Genomic DNA, 24,151 nt, shown 5'->3' with positions numbered 1-24,151 from the left:
ACTACGCTGAGCATTTAACATTTTGTATTATGGATGATTTGGGTTCAGCAGATAGTCTTGAAGTTTTTAATCATTCTTTAATCCACTGTGTCTATAATAGTAATAATCTTTATTTATATAGCGCCAACATATTCCACAACGCTCTACAATCAGAGGGTTCATGTACAGAGTCATAAATAACATGGCAACAAACAAGTCACCAATTAAAACAAAAGCGAGGGTGCTGACTGCAAGAGCTTCCAATCTATGAGGAGATAGCGGTGACACAAAAGGTAGAAAATGCTTGCTTTGTACATTGGTCCAACCATCTTAACAAAATAGTGGAGTAGATATAAAGCTGCATGAGCCAGCCACCAGCTGATATTTGTAGTGCTTCTGAGTGCATGGGGTGTGGTAGATAGGGTCTTCAAAACTATCTAAAGAACTGGCAGCTATATAGCCTTCTTAACTAGTTTGCTCAACCTATCTCCGTCCCCGACCCTCTTAGTGCACCCCCAACATACTACAGCAAAAACAGTGCACATTTCCAACATTTTCCCACCTACATTAACCTCTTCCAGACTGGGCCATTTGCCCCCTTCCTGACCAGGCCTAATTTTGCAAATCTGACATGTGTCACTTTATGTGGTAATAACTTTGGAACGCCTTTACTTATCTAAGCCATTCAGAGATTGTTTTCTCATGACACATTGTACTTCATGTTAGGGTCCATTCACACGTCCGTAATTTGGGTCCGCATTTGTTCCCATTCACTTTCAATGGGGCTGCAACGGATGTAAATCCGCATTTCCGTGATCCGCATCCGCATTTTCGGGATCCGCATCAGTTTTTTCGGGGATCCACAATTCTGTTCCTGAAAAAATAGAACATGTCCTATTCTTGTCCGCAATTGCGGACCAGAAAAGACATTTTCTTTTAGAGTGTCTGTGATATGCGGTCCGCAAATTGCGGATCGCACATTGCAGGTGTCCGTGTTTTGCGGACGTGTGAATGGACCCTTATTTATACAAAAATCCAAAAGTTAACGAAAATTTGAAAAAAATCTTTTCTAAATTTGAATCTTTCTGCTTTTAAGACAGATAGTGATACCTCATAATATACTCATTACTTAACAATGACCATATGTCTACTTTATGTTAAAATCATTTTGGTAATGTAATTTTATTTTTTTAGGAGTTTAGAAGGCATTTTGCTAAGGGTATTTAAGGGTGGTTTCATTTGAATAGTTTGAGGGGTGTAGTTTCTAAATGGGGTATTTAAGGGTGGTTTCATTTAGGCTGGTTTCACACGGGCGTTGCGGGAAAAGGTGCGGGTGCGTTGCGGGAACATGCTCGATTTTTCGGCGCGAGTGCAAAACATTGTAATGCGTTTTGCACTCGCGTGAGAAAAATCGTGCATGTTTGGTACCCAAACCCGAACTTCTTCACAGAAGTTCAGGCTTGGGATCGGTGTTCTGTAGATTGTATTATTTTCCCTTATAACATGGTTATAAGGGAAAATAGCATTCTGAATACAGAATGCATAGTAAAATAGCGCTGGAGGGGTTAAAAAAATAATAATAATAATTAAAACTCACCTTAATCCACTTGCTCACGCAGCCCGGCTTCTCGTCTGTCTTCATCTGTGCTGTGAGCAATAGGACCTTTGATGACGTCACTACGCTCATCACATGATCCATCACCCTGGTGATGGATCATGTGATGGACCATGTGATGAACGCAGTGACGTCATCAAAGGTCCTATTGCTCACAGATAAAGACAGAAGAGATGCCGGCTGCACGAGCAAGTGGATTATGGTGAGTTTAATTATTTTTTTTTTTAACCCCTCCAGCCCTATTTTACTATGCATTCTGTATTCAGAATGCTATTATTTTCCCTTATAACCATGTTATAAGGGAAAATAATAATGATCGGGTCTCCATCCCGATCGTCTCCTAGCAACCGTGGGTGAAAATCGCACCGCATCCGCACTTGCTTGCGGATGCTTGCGATTTTTTACGCAGCCCCATTCACTTCTATGGGGCCTGCGTTGCGTGAAAAACGCAGAATATAGAACATGCTGAGATTTTCACGCAACGCACAAGTGATGCGTGAAAATCACCGCTCATGTGCACAGCCCCATATAAATGAATGGGTCAGGATTCAGTGCGGGTGCAATGCGTTCAACTCACGTATCGCATCCGTGCGGAATACTCACCCGTGTGAAAGGGGCCTTATGTGAGTTCCTCAAAGTGACCTCAGAACTGAGCTAGTCTTTAAAAAAAATTGATTTTGGAAATGTTAAATATTTAAAAAATTGCTTCTAAAATTCTAAACCTTCTAAAGTCCTAAAAAAATAAAATTACATTACCAAAATGATTCCAACATAAAGTAGACATATGGTGATTGTTAACTAATGAGTATATTATGAGGTATCACTATCTGTCTTAAAAGCAGAAAGATTCAAATTTAGAAAACAGTGATTTTTTTCAAATTTTCGTTAACTTTTGGATTTTTGTATAAATAAGGGTCCATTCACACGTCCGCAAAACACGGACACCTGCAATGTGCGATCCGCAATTTGCGGACCGCATATCACAGACACTCTAAAAGAAAATGTCTTTTCTGGTCCGCAATTGCGGACAAGAATAGGACATGTTCTATTTTTTCAGGAACAGAATTGTGGATCCCAAAAAAACGGATCCCGAAAATGCGGATGCGGATCACGGAAAGGCGGATTTACATCCGTTGCAGCCCCATTGAAAGTGAATGGGAACAAATGCGGACCCAAATTACGGCCGTGTGAATGGACCCTAACATGAAGTACAATGTGTCATGAGAAAACAATCTCTGAATGGCTTAGATAAGTAAAGGCGTTCCAAAGTTATTACCACATAAAGTGACATATGTCAGATTTGCAAAATTAGGCCTGGTCAGGAAGGGGGCAAATGGCCCAGTCTGGAAGAGGTTAATGTAGGTGGGAAAATGTTGGAAATGTGCACTGTTTTTGCTGTAGTATGTTGGGGGTGCACTAAGAGGGTCGGGGACGGAGATAGGTTGAGCAAACTAGTTAAGAAGGCTATATAGCTGCCAGTTCTTTAGATAGTTTTGAAGACCCTATCTACCACACCCCATGCACTCAGAAGCACTACAAATATCAGCTGGTGGCTGGCTCATGCAGCTTTATATCTACTCCACTATTTTGTTAAGATGGTTGGACCAATGTACAAAGCAAGCACTTTCTACCTTTTGTGTCACCCCTATCTCCTCATAGATTGTAAGCTCTTGCAGTCAGCACCCTCGCTTTTGTTTTTCTTGGTGACCTGTTTGTTGCTATGTTATTTATGACTCTGTACATGAACCCTCTGATTGTAGAGCGTTGCGGAATATGTTGGCGCTATATAAATAAAGATTATTACTATTATTATAGACACAATGGATTAAAGAATGATTAAAAACTTCAAGACTATCTGCTGAACCCAAATCATCCATAATACAAAATGTTAAATGCTCAGCGTAGTAAGTTTAGAGCAAGGTACGGTATTGTATATTTAATTACCTGTAGCGCTGATCACTATTAGAAATCATTTATACCCTCTGTTTTTGCACTTTATAATTGGTAATTACAGTTTGAGAACGAGTTGAAGGATAGGAAGGATGTATTAGTTTAATATTTATTTATTGCAAAATGTTTTCGTTTTTTCCTTTTATAATTTGTTAATTTGTAAATAATTATTTTATTGCTATATGTTGCTTGTTATGTGCTGTTGTATTGGTGTTGTTACAAAATTGCAATTTTCCTCTTTTAGAAGATTAATAAAGCTAATAAAGCTTAATAAAGCTATATCTTATATCAGTGGTAGAAGCACAAAGAAAAGATGGTGCAATTTCTAGAGATTCTTGACAGGATAATATATAAATAGAATGCATCAGACTATTTGTAAATATGGAAGAAAATATAACATTTGGAGCTAAAATATATCCGTTTGTATTGAAATCACTCATTCGAATTAGAGTGCTTATAAGATTGTAGAGGAAATTGCCTATATTATTAAAATATCTATCAATAATCTAAACTAAAGAGAACTACACGACCCGGAATAAATCAATTTGAGTCATTTAACAGTCCTACCAAGGTTTGTATTGAACCACATACTTGCAGTTTTTACATTTCAGTCCAAACAGCATCCCTTTCCCACAGACAGTACAGGTCTGAGACATCCAATACTTAGTCGAGAACCTAAGAAGAAAACAGATAGTATTAAGTTGACCCATAGACAAAGTTGTGGTACATATATTAGTCATTCTGGTAATAGAGAAGCACTTTGCTAACCTATGATCAAGGATGGCTAGCCTTCATACAAGTAAAATCAATTTCATCCTTCTCATTTCTGTGAGATGAAAACTAATTCAATTTCCGTCTTCCAGGTTTTGGAGGAGGAATGTTATATTTAAAAAGTTTAACTTCTGTCTAACTTTTAACTTTTTATATACTGCATGATCTATCTATCTCATTTATCTAGCTATCTATAACTGGCTTTGGGCTATCTCTAAGGGTGTTATCCTGGCAGTCCCCTGGTCTTCACCCTTTAACCCCATACAGGAATCTGGTCTTTGCTGCACGGGCACCACCAGGCCGCTGCCTTTTGAGATAGTCCTGGTGTAGTTAGCAGCTGGGGAAAAGCATCAAGGGATCAGGCAATATTCATAGTCAGAAGACAGGCTGAGGCTGGCAAAGTACAAACGTACCCAAGAAACAAGTCCGAGGTCAGGGCAGGTAGCAATGGGTCAACATGAGAAACAGGCTAAGGTCAGGGAAGCGACAGAGAATCAGAGTCGAGTATCAGGCGGGGACAGGAACAGCCTGCCATAGGATAGGGAAATAATTTGGACATATGCACTCTGGCCCTGTAAGAGGCCAAGAGCAAGCGGGCGTGCCCTTATAGACAGACCAGGAGGCCTAGCAGAGAGGCACAGGCCATAGCCTGCAGAAGACGTCTGCGGTCGGGACCATCGCTGGCCAGCAAAAGAAGGAGCAAGTCAATCTATGCATCAACAATTTTAAAGATTTAAATGAGGTTTGTATGGAAAATCAATTTAGCACTAAATATTAAAGGACTTGTCCGAGAAAATGAAAAATCTCCTAATAAAACCTAAAATGGCTTAAAATAAGAATAAAAAACAAACACGTTATACTCACTTCTTTCTCCAGCACCATTCTCTGCAGCACTGGTATGGTTCTCCTGGCACTGTTTGTTTATATATAGCCGCAGTGATGTCCTGGAACCACTGAGATAAGTCACTGGCTACAGCGGTGACATGCCACATACCAGCACATCACTGATGCTGCTGGTAAACAAACATTAGCAGGAGAACTGGACCAGCGCCACCGAGAACGGTGCTAGTAAAACATGCAGTGACTTGTAAGACCCCTCCCTAGTCTTCCTTTCAATATATTCCTAAAAATCTGCATAATTAAAACAATTGTCCCGAAAAGAGCAAACCCTAAAAGCAGTAGTTAGATGGGTAAATTTGCTATCCTCACTCTGTATCTGAATACTGTGGTCAACACAAAGTGGTTTGTTATCACATGATTGGTTGCCCTATCCTAGCTATGCCCCTGCCTTACAGGAACCTGCCCATTCCTGTTTTGTCTTTACACATTACTGTGCATTTACACTCATCACAATACCAGGTTTAACCTAGAAACCAACAAGAGTTTTAGAAATTGAACAAGCAAGGTCAGGATATATATATAGCCTACATAGACAATTTACAAGTATCCAAGTAAAATACATGATTCATAGTATTTTGAGTATTACTGTTTTACTACGTGAGCACTTAGACATGAAAGGCATTGTACTTCCCCAAGAGATATACTTGTTCACCATCTACATTTTAACATGAAGTTGTTGTAGTGTGGTTAGCACTATTGCCTTGGGATCAAATCCAACCAAAGACAACATCTGCATGGACACTAATAGGTAAATTGGCATCTTATGAAATGGGTGTTCAGGATCAGCACCTATATACAGTGGGGAAAATAAGTATTTGATACACTGCTGATTTTGCAAGTTTTCCCACCTGCAAGAAATGGAGAGGTCTGTAATTTTTATTGTAGGTACACTTCAACCCTGAGAGACAGAATCTAAAAAAAAAAATCCATAAAATCACATTGTATAATATTTAAATAATTAATTTGCATTTTATTGCATGAAATACAATACAATAGAAAAATACAATAGAAAAACAGAACTTAATATTTGGTAAAGAAACCTTTGTTTGCAATTACAGAGGCCATACGTTTTCTTGTAGTTCTTGACCAAGTTTGCAAACACTGCAGCAGGGATTATGACCCACTCCTCCATACAGATCTTCTCTGGATCTTTCAGGTTTCGGGGCTGTCATTGGGCTACATTGAGTTCCAGCTCTCTCCAAAGATTTTCAATTGGGATCAGGTCTGGAGACTGGAACACTCCAGGACCTTAAAATGCTTCTGACGCAGCCACTCCTTAGTTGCCCTGGCTGTCTGTTTCGGGTCATTGTCATGCTGGAAGATGGAGCCATGACCCATCTTCAATGCTCTTACTGAGGGAAGGAGGTTGTTGGCCAAGATTTTGCGATATATGGCCCCATCCATCCTCCCTTCAATACGTTGCAGTCGTCCTGTCCCCTTTGCAGAAAAGCAACTTCAAAGTATAATGTTTCCACCCCCCTACTTCATGGTTGGGACAGTGTTTTTGGGGTTGTGCTCATCCTTCTTCTTCCTCCAAACACGGCGAGTGGAGTTGATACCAAAAAGTTCTATTTTGGTCTCATCTCCCATGCCTCCCCTGGATCAACCAGACGGTAATTGGTGAACTTCAAACAGGCATGGACATGTGCTGGTGTGAGCAGGAACTTGCGTGCCCTGCAGGATTTCAAACCATGACGGCGTACTGTGTTACTAACAGAAATCTTAGAGACTGTAGTCCCAGCTCTCTTCAGGTCATTGACCAGGTCCTCCCGTGTAGTTCTGGACTGATTCCTGACCTTTTTCAGAATCAGCCTTACCCCACAAGGCGAGATCTTAGATGGACCCCCAGATCGAAGAAAATTGACAGTCATCTTGTGTTTCTTCCATTTTCTAATAATTGCGCCAACAGTTGTTGCCTTCTCACCAAGCTGCTTGCCTATTGTCCTGTAGCCCATCCCGGCCTTGTGCAGGTATACAATTTTGTCCCTGGTGTCCTTACAGAGCTCTTTTGTCTTGGTCATGGTGGAGAGGTAGAAGTGTGATTGATTGTTTGTGTGGACAGGTGTCTTTTATACAAGTAACAAGTTCAAACAGGTGCAATTGATACAGGTAACAAGTTCAAACAGGTGCAATTAACACACGTAATGAGTGCAGAGTAGGAGCGCTTTCTAAAAGAAAAACTAATAGGTCTGTGAGAGCCAGAATTCTTGCTGGTTGGTAGGTGATCAAATACTTATTTAATGCAATAAAATGCAAATGAATTATTTAAAAATCATACAATGTAATTTTCTGGATATTTTTTTAGATTCTGTTTCTCACAGTTGAAGTGTACCTATGATAAAAATTTTAGACCTCTCCATTCTTTGTAGGTGGGAAAACTTGCAAAATCGCTAGTGTATCAAATACTTATTTTCCCCTCTGTAGCAGGCACTGACTCCCCTGCTCCACAACCATCCTTGCACGTTAAGTCCCTTGTGCATTACAAATGTTTGTCATTTTAAATTTTACAACATCAAGGATTTACCAGAATGTGCAGAAAGGACATCATTATGTCTTACCGATATCAAACTTTATACACCAAGTATTAACCTAGTCCAATATTCACACAAGAAAATGTCTTATCGATGCAAGGAGGGGGAGAAATGATTGGGTTCTATCTCCAATGCGCATACAAAATACTTCCTTTTTAACAGTGTTGAGTTTATTGCACTACTGCCGGGCCTCAAGTTAATTTGATTTTTTTTTAATCATCCTTGCTGAGAGTTTTATCTCATCTTAATAGTTCAGTTGCTGAAATGGGATTCAAATTCAGGCCAGATCCTCCTTCTTGGGAGATGAGGGAGCGAGAGAGGAGAGAAGATGAGATTGCTCTCAGGTAGGACGAGAATGGCTGTCTTTACTCTTCTTTAACAGGGAAATCAATCACTTTGTATTAAGCAAGAGAAGCATTTTACTCTCCTGAAATACTATGGTTAACTCTTACAAATAAATGTGCTGAGCTGCAGGTGGAGGTTGTATTACATTACCTGGATGAGACACAAGACTTGTAATAAACATAAAAATTTCCTTACTGAAATGCCCGATCTTCTAGTAAATTGTTTTATTAAAAACTTTCCCATGATACTAAAGGATGCTTTTATCTAGTAATACTTTTACTGTTGATGACCCATGTTTTCTTAAGGTTTACATCAGTGGAGGAACCAGTACTTTCAGTCCTATCACAAAGAAGGTTGATGTACAGGTGCATAAAGGTTTGATTGATTCTATTATCTGGCTTAGATTTGTTGAATGCTATGCTTCAAGCCCAGAATCCTTGTCATCACTATGGAAAAAGTGGCAGGTCCTTCTATTGTTTCCCAGGGAAGCGCTGACCAAGTCTCTAAGGATAACCACTACAAAATGTAGAGCGCTGAGCCTTGTAAACCATGAAGGGCCTCCAATGAGGCTTATACTTAAGCCGCATTTAGATGCTACGAGGAGCAGCCTATTGTCGGGAAGTAAGCGTTCATTCCTGGAAATCAGCTGCCATTAAGTGGAGGTGAAGCGCTGCATTTACATGCAGCAATCTCCTCCACAGTATGAGGACAAGCGATGGCTGTTGCTATTGCTCATTCCTATAGAAAATCATTGTTCCTAGGCAGCAGAGTGCTGTTTAGACAACATAATCGGATGCCTGAGAAAGATGATTGAGGTGTCTGCATCTCAGATCATTTCACCTAATGAACTCATTCCAGTTAATAATTCAGGCTGTGTGAATGCGGTTTAAGGCTAGGTTATCAATATTACTGTCCTAGAAAACCCCTTTACAGAGGCCCTGTCACCTCTCCTGACATGCCTATTTTAATAGTTTCATGCATTCCCCATGTAATAACAATTCTGGAGCATCTATTCTTATGGCTCTATGTTGTGCCATTCCTGTATTATTTCTACTAGAAGTTATGTATGAATTACTATTAGCCTTCAGTAAGGGTACAGAGGGGAGGTAACCAGTTGGGGGTGTGTACCTGCACAGTCGGAATCTATCCAATCAGTGCTGCCATTTTTACACTGTGCAGGGACACACCCCCAACTGGTTACCTCCCCTCTGTACCCTTACTGAAGGCTAATAGTAATTCATACTTAACTTCTAGTAGAAATAATACAGGAATGGCACAACATAGAGCCATAAGAATAGATTCTCCAGAATTGTGGGGAATGCACGAAGCTATCAAAACAGGCATGTCAGGAGGAGTGGTGAAAGGTCCTCTTTAACATCAATGAATTGTTATGATTATCTATGATATTATGTCTATCATTAAGAATAACTGTGATGTTACTAAATTATTGATTAAAAATTGACATTTTCACTCTGATTAGTAGAGCGCATATTCTAAATTCTTTTATCCCCTGGCAGTGCATTCGCTGTACGTCCATATGCTGAGTAAATGGCATAGAAAATAGAGTGGGGAAAGGTGAATGACAACTTTTGTGATCATATTTCTAGGTTAGAAAAGTATTTGTCAAGTCCATTTACTAATTGGTCTGCTAAAACTAAGTTGTACATCTTTACTATGGACAATATTAACAGTACTGCTATAGTAGGTGAGATCCAGGAATGTTTTTGGCCCACATAAGTAATGTATTCAATACTAGAGATGAGCAAAGTATTGGAAAATTAGATTCAGCTGCTTCACCGAAAGTTACTAAACAATTCGATTGTCACAAATTACTTTGTCATAAAGTGCATTTCTTAGTGGGTGCAATGACAGGGAGCGGCAATTGTGCCGTTCCCCATCACTGTAACCCTCAGATGCCGCGTTCATACATGATCCCGGCATCTGATATACATAACACTGTGTAAAATTTAGAAAATACAAAAAAATCATACTTTCCTGATCCATTTGCTTGCGCCATCTTGTTGAAGATCTGGCGCGAAATCTCTCGCAGCCTGAGATTACATCATCACGCCAGTCAAGATTTCGTGCGAGATCTTCAAGCAAGATGGCGGTTGGCCCAAATGGATCAGTCAAGTGTGATTTATTTATTTTTCACTATTTCAGGTTAAATCGAATTTGCTACCAAGAAGCACGAGGAAATTCGCCTTTGCGGCAAATCAAATTTATCCTGGACTTCGATTCGCTCAAAACTATTCAATACATATATAAATGCAAGCATATGAAATAATGGAATCGCTCTTGGGTAGTAAGAGTAAGAGGTGGGCATACAATGGAAAATATATAATTAGTGAACTGGTGGAAATGTCATCAAAGTAAGGACACTAAACTCATTGAATCTACCAAGCTGTAATTTATAATATTCTACAACACATAATCTTAGCACTGAATCATAAGAGCAAGCCAGAGAACCATCCATTTGGAGTAATGATAAGATACCAGGGTGCTTATTACCTTTTTCTGCATATAGATTCCTCAAACTGCTTTGGTTTATCAATGCAATTCTTGCTAGGCAAGTGACCTCTTCAACATTCACATTTTTATTCAATTGTGTGTGCATAATTTCATGTAGAACTAGGCAATTGATTTGCTTGATAGCTGATAATAAGCATTATTCCATTAACAAAGCATAGGCACATTCATAAAGCAACCTTTATAGGAGAACTTCTTAGATTTATCTAGACAACATAAAGGTTTATGACGCCTTAGGGTGGGCACATTTTACAGGACTGCACCCTGAAAATCTGGATTTATTTCTATTGACCCTTCGAGTGTATTCAGATGCTGCTGTTGAGATGTGGTTTTGTGATCACATCTAAAAGGATTTTTACAGATAATTTTTTTATTTATTTATATGTTTCACCTCTAAAAACAGAGTAGCCAACTAACACATCACAAAACTTTTTTTTTTCATTTGGGGGGGGAAGGGGGGAACATTTTCTTTCAGCCCGAAGACACACAAAAAAAGCTTAGCCAACATGGATATGTACATTAAATGTCCTATTGGTTGAGAAGCCTCTGCTGTATTCTCTGTAATGCTGTTACTCTATGATAACTAAGGATTAAGCCACATATGATCACACGATTGTAAGTATCTGTTCATTATTGGTATTATTACCCTTATATGATTACATTCAGGAGGGGTACAATCACAAAATAGCTAGAGCTAGGAGATAAATTTAGGCATCATATGTAATGAGTTAAGTATAAAAGCATCCAAAATCTATCATCACTTATGAGAGGGCAGATTTTGAGTCAAAGCGTTAAAGATAAGAAACTTTGTAATATATCGTATTACAGAAAAATGCATCTTTCTCCAGTTATCAGATTCTTCTCCACTCCGTCTGCAGTAACCATTCGCCCTCAGTTCACTTCTAAATATCCACCTTCAGTAAAGACAGATTAGTAGCTCACAGAGATCAGGTTACAGCTGCAGCATATAGAAGTCTATGAAGAGGTGAGAGGGAGGAGAAAGGTGGGGCCACTGGACATGGACATGCTGCTGTTGGCTTTAGTAAGTTTTCTATCTCATCCCAGTGATGGATTCAGTACACTGTTCATTACTGCATCATGTTTTGCATATTGCTGCTGCCTATGAAGGTTTGTTACATAGAAACAGAGGAGGAAGATCTCCTCTTATCTAAGCATACTCTGTATGGGTGACATCAGAGCAGCTAGTCCCCGCCCTCCCTTCTGGAGATGAGCTCAGTGAAAACTGACAATTAAAGGGAACTTGTCACCTCCAACAAACATCCCAAGCCGCCAGCAGTACCTTAGAGTAGCCAGCAGCATGTTTGTAACGATCATTTTCTTCCTGCAGGCAGAGAAGCAGAAGCGGTAAAAACGTTCTTCAATCCCCTGCCCGGCGCGCTTCTCTAGTCAGGCTTGAAGTCACAGAGGCAGCGGCCTCCTTGCTTCAAGTCACGGTAATCACGCCCCCTTCCCTGCCCCTTCGTTGTGATTGACAGCGCTTATGCGTCAGTCACAGCGAAGGGGCAGGGAAGGGGGCGTGGTTACCATGACTTGAAGCAAGGAGGCCGCTGCCTCCATGACTTCAAGTCCGACTAGAGAAGCGCGCCGGGCAGGGGATTGAAGAACGTTTTTACCGCTTCTGCTTCTCTGCCTGCAGGAAGAAAATGATTGTTACAAACATGCTGCTGGCTACTCTAAGGTACTGCTCCCGGCTTGGGATGTTTGTTGGAGGTGACACGTTCCCTTTAAATGTAGCTTGAAGAAAAGAAACACTGGTGATAGATACAAGCTATATAATGTTTAGATACAGTGTTATTCCAGATGTACACACATATCATTGCTTATTCTAAAAAGTATCATTGACTAATATATAGCGGGTAAAAAAAATGGATAGCCTATTAAACAGAGTGGTGAAAATATACTTTGAGTCCTCACAGAGCCAGGAACTATAAAATCAATTGCAAAAATATATAATCACCCCTCTAGGCATAGGCAAAAAGGTAAGAAGGATTTTTGATAGTAGCAGAATAAGAACATACAAATACAAAAATATAAAAATGAAAATGTTCAATTAAAATACACTTGCCTGCAGAGAAATATCTGCAGATCAGTATACGGTCTTCTTGATACAAATCAACCTTCCAAATATAGTGACTCTAATTAGTTGGTTATGTATTAATGTTTCCAAAATTGTTCATTTAAGAAACACATGCTGCAAATGTTCGTATTGTTGATATGGTCCTGGCAATTTAACCACTTAGTTCTCCACATAATAGAGCAGGGGCGGACATATCGCCTGTGCAGCTGATTCAGCTGCACAGGGGCCCAGAGAGGGAGGGGGTCCTTCCGAGTGCCAGCTAAGGTGTTTTTTATAAATCTATTTAATTTAATTTTATTTTTTTCCCTCCCTTCCTCTGCCAGGGTAACCTGGTCACTTTGTGGTGGAGGGGGTGGGAGGGGGTTGGCTGATTAGGACTTACTGTGAATCTGCTGCCGCTTCTGCCTATATTCCATAGCTGAGGGACCTGCGATGACATCATAGTCATGTGATCTTTTTAACATTGGAAGTGGAGGTAGGACCTGTGATGAGGTCACCATCATGTGTCCAGTGCAGAAAAAGCAGCGCTCAGCAGTGGAGAACTGTGATGCCATGGAATGAATGTAAGTGCCAGAGAAATGCTGGGAGATGTGGTTCTCCCCATTATACCTCTTCCCTGCTAAGTGGGAGGAACATATGTTATTTAACTGGGACTGCATGTTAGAGGGGCTGAAGGGAGGGGATGGGTGTTACATAGGACTGTATGTTACAGAAGATTGGGGGAGATGACTGGTGTTATTTACATGGGACTGGATATTATAGAGGACTGGAGGGTAAGGAGTAATGTTATTAACAGTGGATATAAAAAGTCTACACATCCCTGTTAAAATGTCAGGTTTCTGTGATGTAAAAAAATGAGACAAAGATAAATCATTTCAGAACTTTTTCCTCCTTTAATGTGACCTATAAACTGTACACCTCAATTGAAAAACAAACTGAAATCTTTTTGGTAGAGAGAAGAAAAACTATAAAAATAAAATAATATGGTTGCATAAGTGTGCACACCCTTAAACTAATACTTTGTTGAAGCACCTTTTGATTTTAATACAGCACTCAGTCTTTTTGGGTATGAGTCTATCAGCATGGCACATTTTGACTTGGCAAGAACTGCCCACTCTTCTTTGCAAAAACACTCCACATCTGTCAGATTGCGAGAGCATCTCCTGTGCACAGCCCATCGGATTCAGGTCTGGGCTCTGGCTGGGCGATTCCAAAACTTTAATCTTCTTCTGGTTAAGCCATTCATTTGTTGATTTGGATGTATGCTTTGAGTCGTTGTCATGCTGAAAGATGAAGTTTCTCTTCATGTTCAGCTTTCTAGCAGAAGTCTGAAGGTTTTGTGCCAATATTGACTGGTATTTGGAGCTGTTCATAATTCCCTCTAGCTTAACTAAGACCCCAGTTCCAGCTGAAGAAAAAACAGCCCCAAAGCATGATGCTGCCACCACCATGCTTCACTGTGGGTATGGTGTACTTTTGGTGATGTGCAGTGTTGTTTTTGCGCCAAACATATCTTTTGAAATTTTGGCCAAAAAGTTCAACCTTGGCTTCATCAGACCATAACACCTTTTCCCATATGCTTTTGGGAGACTTCAGATGTGTTTTTGCAAAATGTATCCTGGCCTGGATGTTTTTCTTCGTAAGAAAAGGCTTTCGTCTTGCCACTCTACCCCATAGCTCAGACATATGAAGAATACGGGAGATTGTTGTCACATGTACCACACAGCCAGTACTTGCCAGATATTCCTGCAGCTCCTTTAATGTTGCTGTAGGCCTCTTGGGGTAGCCTCCCAGACCAGTTTTCTTCTCGTCTTTTCTACAATTTTGGAGGGACATCCAGTTCTTCCTAATGTCACTGTTGTGGCATATTTTCTTCACTGTGTTCCATGATATATCTAATGCCTTGGAAATTCTTTTGTACCCTTCTCCTGACTGATACCTTTTAACAATGAGATCCTTCTGATGTTTTGGAAGCTCTCTGTGGACCATGGCTTTTGCTGTGGGATGCGACTAAGAAAATTTTAGGAAAGACCAACTAGAGCAGCTGAACTTTATTTGGGGTTAATCAGAGGCACTTTAAATGATGGCAGGTGTATGCTGACTCCTATTTAACATGATTTTGTATGCGATTGCTTAATTCTGCTACATCCCCAGTTATATGCGTGTGCACACTTATGCAACCACATTATTTTAGTTTTTTTTGTTTTCTTCCCTCCACCTAAAAGATTTCAGTTTGTTTTTCAATTGAGTTGTACAGTTTATAGGTCACATTAAAAGTGGAAAAAGTTCTGAAATGATTTATCTTTGTCTCATTTTTTTACATCACAGAAACCTGACATTTTAACAGGGGTGTGTAGACTTTTTATATCCACTGTACATGGGACTATGTGTTGGAGGGGCTGAAGGAGGGGATTTAAGGTATTTACATGGGACTGTATTTTATATAAGACTGTAAGGAAGAGAGGTTATTTACATGGGACTGTATTATATAGAAGACTGGTGGGAGAGGACTGGTGTTATTTACATAGGACTGCATGGTATAGAAGACTGGAGGGAGAGGAGTGATATTATTTACATAGGACTGCATGGTATAGAAGACTGGAGTGAGAGGAGTGATGCTATTTACATGGGACTGTATTATATAGAAGACTGGAGGGTGTGGACAGGCATTATAATGTATGGGGGCACTACAGAGAAGATTATAACTCCAGTTGGTACGGCAGGAGGCATTGTAATTATAGGGGGCACTGCAGGGAACATTATAAATGCTGTGGGCAGTGGTGGCGGGCATTACTACTGAGGACTGCATAGGAGTGCCTTATAGATTGGCCTTATTTCTATTAGGGGTGCCTTATTAGTACTGAGGGCACTGTAGGGGTACTATGGGGGGATCTTCCGCCTAGCAGTGAGCCCGGCGACGTCACCGGTAATAATGGATGAGCTTTAGCACTGCCCTAGCCTGTAAAGCCACCAATCAGTGCTGGTGATGTCACCGGGAACACTGCTAGGTCTGCAAACAAAACAGCCCTTGCCCAACGCTTTACAGCGCAGGCCAAGGGATAGCATTGGAGTATGAAATATCAGAGGGGCTGAGTGGGGGAAGAAGGGGATATGTCCGGAGTCAGCTCTGAACCCGGACAACTGCTTTAAAGGGCATCTGTCAGCAGATTTGTACCTATGACACTGGCTGACCTGTTACATGTGCACTTGGCAGCTGAAGGCATCTGTGTTGGTCCCATGTTCATATGTGCCCACATTGCTGAGAATAATGATATTTTAATTTATGCAAATTAGCCTCTAGGAGCAATGGGGGCGTTGCAATTACACCTAGAGGCTCCGGTTTCTTTGCAACTGCCACTCCCTGTCTACTTTGGCAGGGCCTGGCAGTGAAAATGTCATCACAACTGGCCATGTCAAAGTGCAGAGGGCGCGGCAGTTACAGAGAAAGCGGAGCCTCTAGGAGTAATCGTAACGCCCCCGCTTGCATATAATAAAACATCCTTTTTTCAGCAATGCGGGCACATATGAACATGAGACCAACACAGATGTCTTCAGCTGCCAAGCGCACATGGAACAGGTCAGCCCTTTAATTGTGCAAGCGTATGATGGATAGTTGAAGGCCTAGGGAGCATTTACCATCATGTAAAAAATATGGACTTCAGTGGGGGGAGGAAGCTTGCACTAAAGTGCCTAGGACAGCATAAAATCTAAATATGGCCCTGGCTCCACAGAAGCAGCACAATGTAGTGTCACACATCACACTGATACTGTGAAGGGAGGACAATATCTGGGCATAGCTACTGTGAAGGGGGCACATATATGGACATAACTGTGAGGGGGCACATATCTGGACATAACTACTGTGAAGGGGGCACATATCTGGACATAACTACTGTGAGAGGCACATATCTGGGCATAACTATTGTGAAGGGGCACATATCTGGCATAGCTAGGGGGCACATATCTGGCCATAACTACTGTGAAGGGGGCACATATCTGGGCATAGATACTGTGAGGGGGGCACATATCTGGGCATAACTGGTGTGAAGGGGCATCTCTGGGCATAACTACTGTGAAATGGGAACAGATCTAGGCAGACGTGCTGTGAAGGGGCGCATATCTGGGCATAAATGCTGTGAAGGGGGCACATATCTGGGCATAAGTGCTGTGAGGGGGCACATATCTGGGCATAACTGCTGTGAAGTGGGCATCTGTGGGCATAACTGCTGTGAAAAGGGCACATCTGGGCATAGCTACTGTGAAGGGGGCACAGTGTGGGCAAAACTACTATGTGCAGATACAAAGGGGGAATAATTACTATATTAAGTGGACTGGGTGTATATAGTTATGCTTAGGGCAGAGTTAGAGGCATGGTCTAGTATGAAAATATATATATATACATATTGTAAATATATATTGACCCGTATTAACAAGATGTTTTTTATTTGCACCTTATATTTAGGTGTGTGGTTTGTGGAGGGGTGGGGGCCCAGGTACATTCCTTGCACAGGGGCCCTTTGCTGTCTGTGTCCACCCCTGTAATAGAGGTTACATATATTATTTAAGTTCCATAGGAACAATGTTATCCTTCATTGACAGTAAATATGAATAGATGTCAACATACATTTATAGCTTGAAATAGTCTACACTGTGTGCACAATTATTAGGTGACTACAGTATATCATAATTTTTATGCATATTTTCCAACTCCATGCTGTATAACTTGAATAATTATTTGATTGAAGCATATCAGGTAATGTCTATTTGTGTAATGAAGGAAGGAGGGTGTGGCCTAAGGAGATCAAGTCCCTGTATCAAGGTGTGCATAATTATTAGGTCTTCCTCTGGCAAAATGGACAAAAAAAAAATTATTTAACTGACTATGAAAAGTCAAAAATTGTTAAAAGTCTTTTAGAGGGATGCAGCAATCTTTAAATTGCTAAGATATTGGGGCATGATCTGAGAACCATCAAACATCATCAGGGTCAACAGGGTCGCAGGAAACATGTTGAGAAAAAAAGACGTAAATAAGGCTACTTTCACAATGGCATTTTGGTTTTCCGTTTGTGAGATCCGTTCAGGGCTCTCACAAGTGGTCCGAAATGGATCAGTTTGCATTCTAATGCATTCTGAATGGAAAAGGATCCGCTCAGAATGCATTAGTTTGCATCAGTTCAGTCTCCATTCCGCTTTCAAGGCCGTCTGATGAAACTGAGCCAAACGGATCCGTCCTGGCACACAATGTAAGTCAACAAACGGATCCGTTCATGATGGATGGAGACGGTTGTACTATCTGAACGGATCCATCCATGACGGATCCGCACAAAACACGAGTGTGAAAGTAGCCTTAACTGCCAAAGATTTGAGAGGAATCAAACGTGAACAACCAGAAACCCATTATCCTCCAGTACTGTCATATTCCAGAACTGCAACCTCCCTGGAGCACCCAGAAGTACAAGGTATATGCTCACAGACATGGTCAAGGTAAGGAAGCCTGAAACCTGACCACCACTGAACAAGACAAAGTTGAAATGTCAAGACTAGGCCAAGAAATATCTGAAGACTTTTCAAACGTTTTATGGACTCATGAGATGAGTGGGACTCTTGACGGATGCCAGCAAGGTGGAGGTTGGATACTGCTATGGGCTGGTATTACTAAAGATGAGCTAGTTGGACCTTTTTGTGGATGAAGATGGATTCAAAATCAATTCCTAAACCTACTGCCAGTTTTAGAAGACACTTTTTTTTAAGCAGTTGTACAGGAAAAAGTCAGCATTTTTAAGACAATCTCAGACAATGAGGGCATATTGCTAGGATATGCCCCCATTGTCTGATAGGAGCGGGTCCCCCTTTCTCACCTGGCCTAAACCCTATTGAGAATTTGTGGGCGCTTCAGAAAAGGTAGATTTACGGTGAAGGAAAACAGTTCATCTCTCTGAACAGTATCTGGGAGGCTGTGGTTGCTGCTGGACAAATAGTTGATTGTCAACAGATTAAGAAACTGACAGACTCCATGGATGGAAAGCTTCTAAATGATATTAAAAAGAAGGGCGGGTATATTGGTCACAGTTTTTTTGTTTTTTTTTTAAATGTCAGAAATTTTTATTTGTAAATTTTGAGTTGTTTGTTTATTACTCTCACATTACCCCTTAACCACTTAAGGACCACAGGTTTATACCCCCCTAGTGACCAGGCCCTTTTTTTACAAATCGGCACTCCACAACTTTAGCGGTTAATTGCTCGGTCATGCAACTTACCACCCAAATGAATTTTAACTCCTTTTCTTCTCACTAATTGAGCTTTCATTTGGTGGTATTTCATTGCTGCTGACATTTTTACTTTTTTTGTTATTAATCGAAATTTACAGATTTTTTTGCAAAAAAATGACATTTTTCACTTTCAGTTGTAAAATTTTGCAAAAAAAACTACATCCATATATAAATTTTTCTCTAAATTTATTGTTCTACATGTCTTTGATAAAAAAAAAATGGTTTGGGTAAAAAAAAATGGTTTGGGTAAAAGCTATAGCGTTTACAAACTATGGTACAAAAATGTGAATTTCCGCTTTTTGAAGCAGCTCTGACTTTCTGAGCACCTGTCATGTTTCCTGAGGTTCTACAATGGCCAGACAGTACAAACACCCCACAAATGACCCCATTTCGGAAAGTAGACACCCTAAGGTATTCGCTGATGGGCATAGTGAGTTAATAGAACTTTTTACTTTTTGTCACAAGTTAGCGGAAAATGATGATTTTTTCTTTTTTCCTTACAAAGTCTTATATTCCACTAACTTGTGACAAAAAATAAAAACTTCCATGAACTCACTATGCCCATCACGAAATACCTTGGGGTGTCTTCTGTCCAAAATGGGGTCACTTGTGGGGTAGTTATACTGCCCTGGCATTCTAGGGGCCCTAATGTGTGGTAAGTAGTTTGAAATCAAAATCTGTAAAAAATGGCCGGTGAAATCCTAAAGGTGCTCTTTGGAATGTGGGCCCCTTTGCCCACCAAGGCTGCAAAAAAGTGTCACACACCTGCTATCGCCGTACTCAGGAGAAGTTGGGCAATGTTTTTTGGGGTGTCTTTTTACATATACCCATGCTGGGTGAGAGAAATATCTCGGCAAAAGACAACTTTTCCCATTTTTTTTATACAAAGTTGGCATTTGACCAAGATATTTATCTCACCCAGCATGGGTATATGTGAAATGACACCCCAAAACACATTCCCCAACTTCTCCTGAGTACGGCAATACCACATGTGTGACACTTTTTTGCAGCCTAGGTGGGAAAAGGGGCCCACATTCCAAAGAGCACCTTTAGGATTTCACCTGCCATTTTTTATACATTTTGTTTTCAAACTACTTCGCACGCATTTGGGCCCCTAAAATGCCAGGGCAGTATAACTACCCCACAAGTGACCCCATTTTGGAAAGAAGACACCCCAAGGTATTCCGTGAGGGGCATGGCGAGTTCCTAGAATATTTTTTTTTGTCACAAGTTAGCGGAAAATGATGATTTTTTTTTTTTTCTTACAAACTCTCATATTCCGCTAACTTGTGACAAAAAATAAAAACTTCCATGAACTCACTATGCCCATGTCACGGCTGAGGATGGGGGAAATCCTCAGCCGTGCGAGCAGGATGATGTTGTGGCTGCTCGGCCAGGAGAACAGGATAGGGAGCAGGTCACCTCCTACAGCGTCCCTACCCTGACCCTAACTCCTAACTGCATGGGCCAACCTTAAAGGTAGGAGGACCCATGCGCAGGAACCTCGGATCCCTAACTCACCCTCCGTCCGGTCCCTGCGCTAGGAGTCAGGATAAGACGCCCTACTCTTCCTAGACACGGAGGAGCATTAGTCTCAATAGCCGGGCTGTTGGGAAAAGGGGAACTCATACAGACTTACGGGAATGACAGGCGAACTAATAGTTCCACCAACCTGTCACAGCCTTGCTGACTGGATCCCTGCGCAGACAGGAATCCAGAACCGTAAGCTGCACCAAACACATAGAAAGGTCCCAACATAACATAACATACAACATCAACACACAGCAGACATAAACATAACGACAATATCTTTATGACCACAGGGGTGGCTCTCACAGGCAGGTAGAAACACAGGAGGCTGCTCCAGCCAGCATGACTGAAGCAACCTACTGAGCCATGCTAAAGTGAGAGGCTTTATAGGCCAAGAAGCCACACCCCACAGTCTGACACACCCAGTGACACACACGCACACTGGGAAGGGAGTTAACCCTTCCAGCACCACAGAAGGGAAAAACACCACTTAAACGGGAAGTGCACACAATACATAAAACACAGTGTACACAATACACACACACCTAACATAAAGGAAGTCAGGTGAGACCGCATGCCAAAGCAGCAAGCTGCCTAGCACTGCTCAGGCTGCTCTGCTGACAATTACAGAACACAACTAGTTGCCCGCGGCAACCACAAGTGAGGCCACAGACAGCGACCCTCACCTGTGGTTGCAACCGCATGCGGTAAGGAGTCACGGCAATAGCCATGGCCGTGACAGCCCATCACTAAATACCTGGGGGTGTCTTCTTTTCAAAATGGGGTCACTTGTGGGGTAGTTATACTGCCCTGGCATTTTAGGGGCCCGAATGCGTGAGAAGTAGTTTGAAATCAAAATCTGTAAAAAATGGCCGGTGAAATCCGAAAGGTGCTCTTTGGAATGTGGGCCCCTTTGCCCACCTAGGCTGCAATAAAGTGTCACACATGTGGTATTGCCGTACTCAGGAGAAGTTGGGAAATGTGTTTTGGGGTGTCATTTTACATATACCCATGCTGGGTGAGATAAATATCTCGGCAAAAGACAACTTTTCCCATTTTTTTATACAAAGTTGGCATTTGACCGAGATATTTCTGTCACCCAGCATGGGTATATGTAAAATGACACCCCAAAACACATTGCCCAACTTCTCCTGAGTACGGCGATACCAGATGTGTGACACTTTTTTGCAGCCTAGATGCGCAAAGGGGCCCACATTCCTTTTAGGAGGGCATTTTTAGACATTTGGATCCCAGACTTCTTCTCACACTTTAGGGCCCCTAAAATGCCAGGGCAGTATAAATACCCCACATGTGACCCCATTTTGGAAAGAAGACACCCGAAGGTATTCAATGAGGGGCATGGCGAGTTCATAGAAATATTTTTTTTTTTGCCACAAGTTAGCGGAAATTGATTTTTTTTTTGTTTTTTCTCACAAAGTCTCCCTTTCCGCTAACTTGGGACAAAAATTTCAATCTTTCATGGACTCAATATGCCCCTCAGCGAATACCTTGGGGTGTCTTCTTTCCGAAATGGGGTCACATGTGGGGTATTTATACTGCCCTGGCATTTTAGGGGCCCTAAAGCGTGAGAAGAAGTCTGGAATATAAATGTCTAAAAATTTTTACGCATTTGGATTCCGTGAGGGGTATGGTGAGTTCATGTGAGATTTTATTTTTTGACACAAGTTAGTGGAATATGAGACTTTGTAAGAAAAAAAGAAAATAAAAAATTTCCGCTAACTTGGGCCAAAAAAATGTCTGAATGGAGCCCTACAGGGGGGTGATCAATGACAGGGGGGTGATCAGGGAGTCTATATGGGGTGATCACCCCCTGTCATTGATCACCCTCCCTGTAAGGCTCCATTCAGACGTCCGTATGTTTTTTACGGATCCACGGATACATGGATCGGATCCGCAAAACACATACGGACATCTGAATGGAGCCTTACAGGGGGGTGATCAATGACAGGGGGGTGATCAATGACAGGGGGGTGATCAGGGAGTCTATATGGGGTGATCACCCCTGTCATTGATCACCCCCCTGTAAGGCTCCATTCAGACGTCCGTATGTGTTTTGCGGATCCGATCCATGTATCAGTGGATCCGTAAAAATCATACGGACATCTGAATGGAGCCTTACAGGGGGGTGATCAATGACAGGGGGGTGATCAGGGAGTCTATATGAGGTGATCACCCCCGTCATTGATCACCCCTCTGTAAGGCTCCATTCAGACGTCCGTATGTGTTTTGCGGATCCGATCCATGTATCAGTGGATCCGTAAAAATCATACGGACGTCTGAATGGAGCCTTACAAGGGGGTGATCAATGACAGGGGGGCGATCAATGACAGGAGGGTGATCAGGGAGTCTATATGGGGTGATCAGGGGTGAATAAGGGGTTAATAAGTGACGGGGGGGTGTAGTGTAGTGTGGTGCTTGGTGCTACATATTACTGAGCTACCTGTGTCCTCTGGTGGTCGATCCAAACAAAAGGGACCACCAGAGGACCAGGTAGCAGGTATATTAGACGCTGTTATCAAAACAGCGTCTAATATACCTGTTAGGGGTTAAAAAAATCGCATCTCCAGCCTGCCAGCGAACGATCGCCGCTGGCAGGCTGGAGATCCACTCGCTTACCTTCCGATCCTGTGAACGCGCGCGCCTGTGTGCGCGCGTTCACAGGAAATCTCGGCTCACGCGAGATGACGCCAATCGGCGTTAGTGTGACCTGGGAGCGCCGCAGAGATGACGCCTTTCGGCGTTAGTGTGACGGGAGGTGGTTAAGTACCTGCGCCGTACATGTACAGCACAGCTGGACGTGACTTAAGAACCAGCGCCGTTCGCTGGGTGCTGGGTCAGGATCGCAGGGGAATCGGGGCACCATGGCTGCTCTTACCGGCAGGCATCCATGCCGGGTAAGGGCAGCATGGTGTATTTTTGCCCCCCTGCAGCTCCAAGCGCTGCGATTGGCCAGTAAATGAAGACCGGCACAAAGCAGCACCGGAAGCAGAAGGAAGCTGAGGGGTGGGGCAGAGGGGTCATGGGGAGATGACTGGTGCCGAACTAGACAGCACCGGTCTCTTCCGAGGTCAGGCAGGGGACTCCAGTGTTTGGCGTCCCCTGCCAGAGTTGCGATTGGCTGGAACAACGCTCCAGCCAATGGCAGCACTATAGCAGCACAGGAAAGGGCTGAACCTCTCTGCATGCAGCCATTCTATATAGTGACTGCATGCACAGAGGTTCTGTGCTTCTCTGTGCTGCTTGTTGGCTTGCTGAGACTTGTGGTGCACCACCACTGCGATTTGAGCTTTTCCTGCTGAAAGAAGAATTATTATTTTTTTATTTGCAGTTGTTCCAGATCCCTAAACCACCCTCCATCCCTGTCTTTTTCTACGGACGCCATTTGGTCCGGGCGTTTTTTTTGTTTTTCTTTACAATTTTCCAGCTCTGCACCACTTTTTCTGCGTGCCTGTTGTGACCGCCAATCGCTGATCAGCCCGTAAACCACTGTTCAGCACTCATGGGCTCATTTTTTCGGTGCAAATATAGTTTTTTTTTTCATCTGTGCTTTTTTTTTTAAGTAATAGCTAGAATCTTATATACAGTATCTCACAAAAAGTGATTACACCCCTCA

The 24,151-nt window shown here is 42.0% G+C and overlaps 1 protein-coding gene across 1 annotated transcript in view; it reads right to left on the bottom strand.

Moving 5' to 3' along the window:
* KSR2 (kinase suppressor of ras 2) overlaps positions 1-24,151 on the bottom strand; it is a 564,921-nt gene that overhangs the window by 191,430 nt on the left and 349,340 nt on the right. The window contains exon 7 of the mRNA XM_040416034.1: positions 4,136-4,219. Within this exon, the coding sequence (XP_040271968.1) occupies positions 4,136-4,219 (84 nt within the window). The remainder of the gene's footprint in view (positions 1-4,135; positions 4,220-24,151) is intronic.

Source organism: Bufo bufo, chromosome 2 (genome assembly GCF_905171765.1).
Source record: "Bufo bufo chromosome 2, aBufBuf1.1, whole genome shotgun sequence".
Classification (NCBI taxonomy): domain Eukaryota; kingdom Metazoa; phylum Chordata; class Amphibia; order Anura; family Bufonidae; genus Bufo; species Bufo bufo.
Note: the sequence above shows the minus strand (reverse complement) of the source record. Positions and strands in the feature narration are given on the sequence as shown.